We start from the raw sequence: 10,305 nt of genomic DNA, 5'->3' as shown, positions 1-10,305 counted from the left end.
TGTTCCCAGAATAATAACTCCTTTTACCGCCTCTGTGTCCCTGACACACACACACACACACCCCTTAGCCAAACTGATGGGCCGTGTAAATTTCCAGACCAGGCCTTTAATTAATGAGCAGGCCCCGATTTGGCCTTCGGCCTCTACAGGTGAGCGGAGATGGTGAGAGGACAAATGACGACCCCAGCTCCGGCAGACCCCGGAAACCTCTCTGCTTTCTCCTCCCTGCTTGGCATATCGCCTTCCTCCCCTTCTTCCGCTGCTCTCAGAAAATTAGACTTCAGTCCTGGCTCTAATTTCCTGGAGATTCTCTATTTCAGGAAAAAAAACCACTAAGCCAAACAATCCTTTCCTCAACGCCAATTTCTCTTGTTTCACTCGGCTTCAACCCCCTTTCCTAACACCACTGACACCATCAACACAGAAGACGTGTGCACGCACAAAACCCAAAACTAAAACTCCAGCCAGGCCAAAAACCCCTGTTTCCAGGACGGTTCTGAGTTCCCTGAGTTCAGTGTTCCCCTGCAGACACTGGCCTCTGCCCGCCGTGGCGTGTGTTACGCGGGTTAGGCCCTTCCCTGACTCTGCTGTGGGATCCTCGGTGAGTTCTCGCTCCTCCCTGGGCCTGTTTCTTCATCTGTGAAGTGGGGAGGGGTTGATTAGATGGTCTCCAGGGAATCTTTAAACTTCAGTATTTTGTGACTCAATAGGTTGTTCATGAGGGGGAAAATGACAACTCTACTGGCAAATTAGGGTCCTTTGAGGAGAGGTAGGGGGACTTTTGAATTCAGAGTTCTATAAATTGCATCCTATCAATGTGGAAATTGGCTTCAGGACACATTCTGTAAATTTATTGAGTCTGCTCTGCTGCTGCCCTCCCTCCTTTTCCGTGCCACCCCCAGTGCTCCCACTGCCCCAGTACCCGGGTACAGAGAGCCCTCACGCTCCCGCACCATGCCTTACCCCTTATCCTTGGGTGGGAGATGCCCTAGAAAGCATCCAGTGAAACCCACTCATTGTGTAGATGGGGATGCTGAAGCCCAGGGAAGCAGAGAATTTTTCAAGATTACACAGAATGTACCAACCTCCTGGTGTGTGAGAAGGCCATCGACTTCAGAGGCTGAGAGCGTGGGCTTAGTGGCCCGAAGATCCCACTTTGAACCCTGGCCCACCCCTCACCCGAGTGTGACCTTGGGCACACTGACCATCCTGGACCTCCGTCGCTTTGTTCCCAAGGCAGGGGCGATGACAGACATAGGATTGTTGTGGAATATCAACAGGATGACCCATGAAAAGCAATTAGCATGAAGCCAGGCAATAAATTTGATGGCTTTGTCACTTATTATGTGCCAGGGACATGCTATTATAATCACAAGTTACATTTATGTGCCGGGTACTGTGCTAATGACTTTATATGTATCACCCATATTAACCCATTTGAGTTTCACAGAAATCCTCAGAAGAGGGAATTATTTTTACTCCCATTTTTCAGATGTGAAAACAGAAGCTTGAAGAGGTCAGGGAGATGTTTTCCTGACTGCTAACGGCCTGTCAGAGCTAAAGGGAAACTGGAGGTCATTGAGGCCAACCTCCCACCTTGAATCCCCCCCACAACATCCCTGCAAGGAGTGGCTGGACTCATTGGTCCCAGTAGTGGGGACATTGGTGCCTCGTAGAAAGCTTATCCCCTCAGAAGTCTATCTTTGAACAGCTCTATCCCCTCAGAAGTCTATCTTTGAACAGCTCTAGTAAGAAAATGTTTCTTTACAGGGGGCCAAAATCTATTTCTCTGTAACTTCTTCTCGTGCAGTGGAAAGAACACTGGGCTTCGTTAAGTCAGAGGCCTTGGGCTCCCGTCCGAGAACTTCCTCTTAAGAGCACTGCAACCACTCCTTTGGGTCTCAGTTTTCCCAGATGAAAATGAAGGAATTGGATGAAATGAGCGCTGGGTCCTTTCTGGTTCGGACATTTAAGATTATATAATTCATGGCTGTGTATGTAAAACACGTATCTGATTATAATGACAGAAACAGTGAGGGAGTGGACACTGCTCCAAGGAACAGATCCGTTTCTGCCAACATGTCTTCAGGGTGGAGACCCTGCCGGCTGAGAGGAATCGAGAGGATTCTTAGAAACGGAGTTCTCATCTGCTTTGAAACAAAATCCCCTTCCTCTTCCCCTCTTTGCCGTCTTTCCACTCCTCTCCTCTCCTTCCCTCCTGTCCACATCCCCTCTCTCCTTTCCTTCCTTTCTTCATTATCCAGCTTGCCGACCCCTGCAGACAGGCGAACCAGCAATGTCCTTCTCTAAAGCCAGTCGCCTTTCTTGTGATCTAGATCCTGCCCACTCTTGCCTATTTGAGGGAATTCTCCCATTATCAATTATTTACTCTCTACTGGATAATTCTCTTCAGCACACAAATTGTCATTTCTCCCATCTTAACTTTTTCTTCATACTACTTCCCCCAACCCATTTCTTTGCACCTCTTTGTGGCAGAACTCTTTGAAAGAGTTCTTCATACCATCTCCAAATCCTCTCCTCCCATTCACTCTTCAACCCACTCCAATCAGGCTTTTGTCCCCACAACTCCAACTAAACTGTTTTTTTCAAGGTCACAAGTGGGCTCCATATTGCTAAACCCAATGGCCAACTCTTCATTTTACTTTTCCTTTCTGCAGCATTTGATAATGTTGATCACTCTTCCTCCTAGAAACTATATTCTTGTACTTGGCTTGTAGAACATCCCACTCTTGGTTTTTCTCCTAACTCAATGGATCCTCCTTGTCTTCTTTCTGAAAACGTAATGTTGGCATGCGCCAAAGGTCTGTCCTTGGTCCAGTTTTTATTTTACTTTTTTTGCCTCTATCTATTCTCACACCCTTGGTGATCTAATACAGTCTAATGACTTTAGTATGCTGACAATTATCAAATTCATATTTCCAGTACAGACCCATCTCCTGAACTCCAGCATTATATGACCAATTACTTTTTTTACGCCTCCACTTGGATGTTTAATTCTCCTTTAAAATCCAACATGTCCCAACCCGAACTCCTGACTCCTAACTCCCCCTAACTTGTTCCACCTGAAGGCTTCCCAATTTTAGTCAATGACAACTCCATTCTTCCAGTTACTCAGGCCAAAAACCTTGGTATTCTTCTTTTAAACAGCATTATTGAGATACAAATCACATACCATACAATTCACCTATTTAAAGGGTTCAATTAGATGGTTTTTAGTATATTCATAGATATGTTCAAACATCACCACAGCCAATTTTAGATCACTTTCATCACCACAAAGAAACCCTGTAAGCTTTAGCTATCACCCTGTACCCCCCATCCCCATCCCCTGCCCCTAGCCCTAAGCAACTGCTAATCTACTTTCTATCCCTATGGATTTACCTATTATGTGATCTTTTGTGACTTGCTTCATTCATATAGCATAACGATTTCAAGGTTCATCCATGTTGTAGCATGTACAGTACTTCATTCCTTTTTTATGGCTGAATAATATTCTATTGTACAGATAAACCACATAAAAAAATTTAATTCCCCACAAGTAATGTCAGAGTTCCTCTCCCACCCAACCCATTCTCCCTGATAGGTGATATAATCAGAGTTTAAAATTTTGCTTATTTATGAGTGCATCAGGATCACTGGGAGTTTGAACATCTTGGCACATGCTATTGGCCAGATATGAACTGTGTATTCATATCCCTATGCTTATTTTTCCCTTATTTTTCCAATGATTTAATTTTGTTCTTTATTCTGGACACTAATTTTTTGTTAGTTATGATTACTGAAAATATTATCTTCCAGCACAGATAAACCACATTTTATTTACCCATTTAACATTTGGTGGAAGAGTTCTTGACTCCTCTCTTTCTCTCATACCTATTTCTAATCTATCAAGAAATCCAGTTGAATCTACTTTTAAAATAACCATTTTAAAACACTTCCACTGCTACCACTGCGGTCTGAGACACCTTCATTTCTTACCTGGTCTACTCAGTGCCTCCTAACTCTTCTTCCCTACTTCTACCCTTGCCGCTAACTCAACAAGTTAGAGTGAGCCTTTAAAATGGGAAGACAGACCATGTCATTTCTCTGTTACATAACTTGTGAAGCCCAGGTCCCTCCTGGGGCTTGCATAATCTGTTTCCTGTGACCTCTCTGGGCTCGTCTCCACCTACCTTCCCCTTTGCTGTCTCCTGCCTACTACCCTGGCCTCCTTGCTCTTCCGTCACAGCAGGCATGCTCCTGCTTTAAGGCTGGGGCACCAGGTGTTTCCTCTGCCTGAGACTCTCTTCCCCCAGATAGCACATGACTGACTCTTTCTCATCCTTCAAGTCTTTGCTCAAATCTCCCTTCTCAAAGAGGCCCACCCTGACCTGACCACCCTATTTAAAATCGCAGCCCCTCCCCCAGCCACTCCCAATCTCCCTTACCCTGCCCTTTTTCTTTTCCCATAATCTTATCATCTTCCAACATCCAAGTTCAATTACCTAATTATTGCCTTTATTGTTTATTGTGTTTCCCCTAGCTGGAATCTAAGTTCTACAAGGGCAGCAGTGCAGAGGCCAAGCACCTTGAATTGAGCCAGGAATACAGTTGGCAGTCAGTACGTGTTTGTGGAATGTCGCTGAATAAATTAGCAATCACAGGGGCTGGCTATCAGGCTGGACATGACTTTGGCTCAGGGTCACCCATTGAGAAATAAGGAGTGAGGCTGGTCTCCTCACTTTGTGCCTGTCACAAGCTTGGCTCTTTCTCATCTCCACATTTTCCCATAAGCCAGAATTTCCTAAACTTCAATCATTTGCATGATTTTACATGATTTTTGCCCTGAGAACAACCTGTACTTTTATTTACTTAATATTTTTTGTTAAATAGACTTTTGGACTTAAATTTACTTTAAAAGAAAATTTGTTATCATGGCTTTGATGTGCTAGTTGTATTTTTCCTAATACATGTTAAAGTAAGCATATAGACACTAAAACGAACAATGATCATCTGCACCACCTAAAATAATCTTTTTTCCTCCCAGTGAAAATCGGCTTTATGCTTCTCTTCCCAACTAGAAATACCCCCTGCCCCTCTATACCTGCTTAAACCCACCTGCCTTTCTCCAGGAAGACTTGGGCAGTTCCGCCAGCTCACATAGCTCTCTGACTTCACTGAGCTTCCTTCACATTCAAAGACAGAAATACAAAACCCAACATTTGGACGATTGCATGCCATTTGGTTTTGTTTTCTGTTTCATATCTTCTTAGAGCTAAAGATAAAAAACTGTTCAACTCCCTTGTTTTACAGGCTATCAGAGAGATTAAGAGGCTTGTCCCAAATCAGTGCCAATTAGGGGCAAAGCCAAGACTAGAACTCAGGTCTTCTGATTCCCCACATTCCTTAGATTAGTCACTCCACGAACCTTTATTAAGTCCCTATAATGTGCCAGGCACAGGACAAAGATATAGATGAATAAAATACCACAAAAGCCCACATGGAACTTACAGTGTAGTCAGGAAGCTGCACACTGAACACATAATTTCATGTGCCTAAGTAAATAACCACAAGTGCATAGGAGCCTTGGAGAAGTGCAGGGTGCTGGAGTATGTTAAGAAGGGGGCCCAGGCTGGTTTGGAGGGTCAGTGAAGTTCCCACTAGGAAAGTGATGTTTAAGTGCATAGGTGCAAGGCTAACTCACAAAAGCCTGCTTTGACTTTTGCAAGTTCAAATGCATTGTGGGTTAATTAGGCCACTGTGGCCTGACTCGAGACTGACCAGCATTTGCCAAAGTGTTTGGGGAGGTGGAGCAAAGCAGTTCAGAGATGTTGGTGCTCTGGGGCAGCTTCTGTGGTTCCCTCTGCCCTGAGTTCAGCAGAAAGGTGATGGGAGGCACTAGAAGGCCTGCTCTGGAGGGGGGAGGTGTTCTCACTCGCAATGGCAGACAGCTTGGGCATACTGGGCAAGTTGGTTGTTTTTGCCAAGGGAGTGCCTACAATGTGAATTTTGACAAATAAAAAAAAAATCCATAATTTTTGGAAGTGGAAAATCTTAGTGTTTCTTAAGAGCCACACTGAAAAGCCATGCATGGTTCTATGTAACTGGTAAGTGCAGGTATATTTTTTTCTTCCCTCAAATTACTGTTTTCAAAAGGAATGCATTTCAGTCCCTGTTACCATTACATTCAGAGCTTATTTTCTTATTTCCTTGTGATACTTCAGCAGAGTGGATTAACTATGTCTAAGAACTCCAACTGCTTCCTGCTTTAGTTTTAGTAAATTAAACTGGAAAGCAGTGAGCCTTGGAGTTTGGTCTCTGACTTTGCCCCTTACTAGGCTGGGAAAATTACTTGACCTTCCAGAGCCTCAATTTCCTCATCTGTAAATGGGGATAATAAAAATTCCTGTACCTCATGAGATTCTTGAGACATTAAAAGAATAAATGTAAGAACTCATTTGTAAGATCTAAAGGGCTAAAAAATGTCAATTAAAAATTAACCTCCTGTTATAAATCCTCTTTTATAAAGCTCAGACAGAGGCTCAAGGCAAGAACCTGGTTTGAAGTAAAACAAGGTCTCCTGATACCCCCTTCAGTTTTTTTTTTTTTTTTTTTTTTTTTTTTTTTTGTTGTTGTTGTTTTCTTTTGTTTTTCACCAGGTTGCTGCACTGGAACCTGCTTTCCACTATAGAAGTCTTTCCACTATAGAAATTACTGGAAAGAGCAAGGTGCTGGGGAAATGAATATGTGCTGGGAGGGAAAAGAGGGGAGTAGAGATGCTTCAAATGGTGATGGAAGGTGGAGGAGGCAAAGACAAACTCTCCCTCCTTCTCAGTTTGCTGAGGGCTCTGAGGTTATGGTGAAGGGCCTCTACTTTTCTCCACCTCTCTCACTTTGACTGTCTTTGTTTTGTTGAAGCTGACCTAGCAGAAAATAATAAGCTTGTAAGCACACTTTGAAAGTAAAGTCAGGCTTTAATGATCAGTTTTCTGTTCTTTGGTATTTTCTTTCAAGGAAAGACCATGTTTTTGTAAGATACTACATTTCAGTGGGCCTATCCTTCTGGCTCCAGCAGACATTCCTGGGTGGTTGGTTTTAGGAGGTGTTCCAATTCATTGCTTCTGGTGTCCAATGGCCTTGGAGAATCTGCCTCCATATCCCCCAAGGTCATGTTATTTTAGAAAGTTACAGTTCTTAAAATTGTTCTCTAATAAAAGCAAGTGCCATTAATTGTAAGTAAAGTGAGCTTTTGAAATAAGACCAGCTGTGAATGTTAAATGAACATAAACACACACACACACAATCAGAAATGTCAACAGAAGTCTATAGGTGAAAACTGGATGCAGCTGAACTTCTTTAGGCGTTTTCACAACCATTTAAAAATATGTCTTCAGCAAAGTCATCTAAATTAGCTAAGAATGCTTGACACGATGGACAGGATGTATCCTTAGGCCAATATTCAATCCAGGTCAAGGAATCTAAAGGGTAGATGTACCTATCAAGAAAAAAATGAAAATGAGTGTTTGTGATTATGGCTACAGATAGAAAGAAACTGTATTTTGATTTCCTGTGTGTGAGCCCAGTCACTGAGGGACAGTGAAGCTCCTTGGGGCTCCCTTGGCTAAAGGCAGGATTAGCATCTACTTCAAAGTCTTCTTTAAAAACAAAAACAAAAATGGATAGTAAGTGCTTATTTAAACATGTTCCTCTTTAGAAACAAAGCAGTCAGAGCAGTTGGGAGTGGGTGTGGTCAGGGAGGTGAGATGACACTCTCAGATTCATTTGACTCGTTGCTTGGTTATTTCATCTGTCAGCTGAGCCCTCAGCTGAGTTAAGGACTTCTTTTAAACGCAATTTTATTGAGATATATCATATGTTAAGGTTTTAAATTGTTCTTTGTTTTAACACACATTAATTCACTTTTGCAGTAATGGTTTGTTGGTTAAAAGCAGGACACGTGGGAAACATATAGCATATTTCAGAACAAAATACACTCTGCTTTGGAGGGAAAATCACAGTCTCCTAAAGAGTGGTGACTTACTTGAAACTGAAATGGTGTTTTATCTGGAGGGCTTCTTTACCCATAATTAAATACTGTTTTCCTTGTTCCAGGTCAGCATTAGCACAGGAGCTCTTTTTAATAAAGGTGACTTCAGAGTCTTTCTCAGCAACAGCTTCCCCTGAAAGATGCACAAGTAAGGTTATCACAATGATATTTTAATATTGCAATTAAACTTTCTCATGATTTCAGGTTCCTCATGGCTGTTTACCAATCAGTGTAAATTTATTTTGAGAAGTTGGAGGCTGTTAGAGAGCAGCAATATCTATGTGTTTAAGACAGCAGAATCTGGAGACAGACTCCTTGGGTTAAATCCCATGTGCTGCTTCCTAGCTGTGTGGCCCTGGGCATATGACTTAAACTCTCTATTCAGGGCTTCAGACTCCTCATCTGAAAAATGGTGTGATAATAAAACCTGCCTCACAGAACTAATGTGAGATTAAATGGGCTAATATATGAATGTGCTTAGGACATTTGCATGACCCACAGTAAGCAATAGATAAGTGCTTGTTATTATTCTTGTAGAACCAGGAATTAAAAGAGCTTCTCTATAGTTGAATAATATTAATTTCCTTGTGTTATAAAGCAAAACATAAAAGTACTTGGTTGCTGGCAATGGGCAGCTTTGTAGAAAAGTGCAAGATGTGAAAACTTGGAAAGTTTTAAGAATAACTGGGATTCTCAAAGAACTCAGAAGTACCCAAGAAGCTGATTGCCTTACGTGTAATTAATTCTTCCCTATGTTGGCCCATTGAATTTTGACCTATCTTTAGACCTATCTTCCATCCTCACATATCCAGTAAATATGTCTTCATCCTCTTTGTCATGAAAATCTGTCTCCTATCCAGTAAATATGCCTGCCTTGATCCTCTAACATAAAAATCTCTCTCCCGCTTGCTCCCATTATACTTGAATCCTGTTACAATGTTTCACTCCACTTGTCTGTCTCCCCAGCTAGCCTGATACTTCTTGAGGCAGGTACTGTGTCTGATTCATTGTTGTATATTCTGGCAGAGTCATGCAAATTATTAAAACACCGGAAAACTTCTGAACCAACTGGTATGCAATAGTTAGTATAAATGGTAAAATTTAATTAGTAATATTAATTCTAATTACACACATTAGTTCAAGCTAATTTTCTGAGGCTATCCCGATGACCATTAGTCCATGGCCTCCCGTGTGAGCAACATTCCCAGCACCATTTGCCGATTCAGCTCTATCATGGTAAGCAGTGTGGCTGCATGGGGCTTTATTATTTTTTAAATGTTTTGTTATGGGTAAATTCAAACGTATTCAAAATAAGAGAGAATTAACTTCAGCTTCTTTCTTCATCTATATTCTCACCTATTCTAAGTACCCTGTGCTGTAGGAGAAATATCAATTTTTCATTGTCCTCAAACTACATAGTTGGCCTTGATTCTAAATAGTTTAGTTTTAATTTTGGTTTATGGTTGGTGTGAAGCAATTTTTGTGTAAGTAGTAAGAAGGTAGTGTTTTGATATTTATACATCTAAAATTTATAAAAAATATTAAAAATGAACACCCAGAATGAGTAGATAACACAATATGCATAAGTTTCTTAACATTTCCTCTTATATAGAACCATGGATTTTTGGAATCTACAGGAGAACAAAGTAAAAATGATGTTCAAGAATTGCAGCTTTGGGATCATCTGATGCTGTGCAAAAATCACAACAGTTTGGAGTGTCTTTTGATACTCTAGAAGAATCATACAAAATAAAATGACTAATTTGTATTTCTGTAATGAAAAGTATTGGATTATTTCAGTAAAAAATGAATGGCTTATTCCTTGTAAGGTGAATGCTGGATGTAAATGGTGTTCAAAAGTTGGATTGTGGAAGTGTAAAGTGCTCAACACCTACAAATTTCATCAGAATTGCAATTGTTGAAATAAAGAGAATTTGTGATCTTCAGTGAGGAAAAAAAGTAAAAAAACATCACAAATCAGTTTCATTCAGTGAAACATTTGAAATAAGAAAAACTAGAAAAATTCTTGTCAGAGTGTTGATAAGGTAAATAAAAATTCAGACAGTATTATTAGAATTTCTAACTCAAGTGATGGTTTAAAATAATCAAGCATTTTCAAACTTAAAATATTTAATAGCATTTTAAAAGAGAAAAATATCAATACAAATATGTTGTTGCAATTTAGACTTACGGTCCTACTTATTGCAAAATATATCTCTACCGAAATGAGAAAACAGGTTTTTGGAAACTATAAATAA

The 10,305-nt window shown here is 40.9% G+C and overlaps 1 protein-coding gene across 1 annotated transcript in view; it reads right to left on the bottom strand.

Moving 5' to 3' along the window:
- Nucleotides 1–6,954: 6,954 nt before the first annotated feature.
- C5 (complement C5) overlaps nucleotides 6,955–10,305 on the bottom strand; it is a 131,201-nt gene continuing 127,850 nt past the window's right edge. The window contains exons 40-41 of the mRNA XM_037797345.1: nucleotides 8,042–8,180; nucleotides 6,955–7,495 (exon numbers count right to left, since the gene is read on the bottom strand). Coding sequence (XP_037653273.1) covers nucleotides 7,357–7,495; nucleotides 8,042–8,180 — 278 coding nt within the window. The 3' untranslated portion in view covers nucleotides 6,955–7,356. The remainder of the gene's footprint in view (nucleotides 7,496–8,041; nucleotides 8,181–10,305) is intronic.

The sequence above is a fragment of the Choloepus didactylus genome, chromosome 10 (genome assembly GCF_015220235.1).
Source record: "Choloepus didactylus isolate mChoDid1 chromosome 10, mChoDid1.pri, whole genome shotgun sequence".
Classification (NCBI taxonomy): Eukaryota; Metazoa; Chordata; class Mammalia; order Pilosa; family Megalonychidae; genus Choloepus; species Choloepus didactylus.
This window is presented reverse-complemented; position numbering and strand designations above follow the sequence as displayed.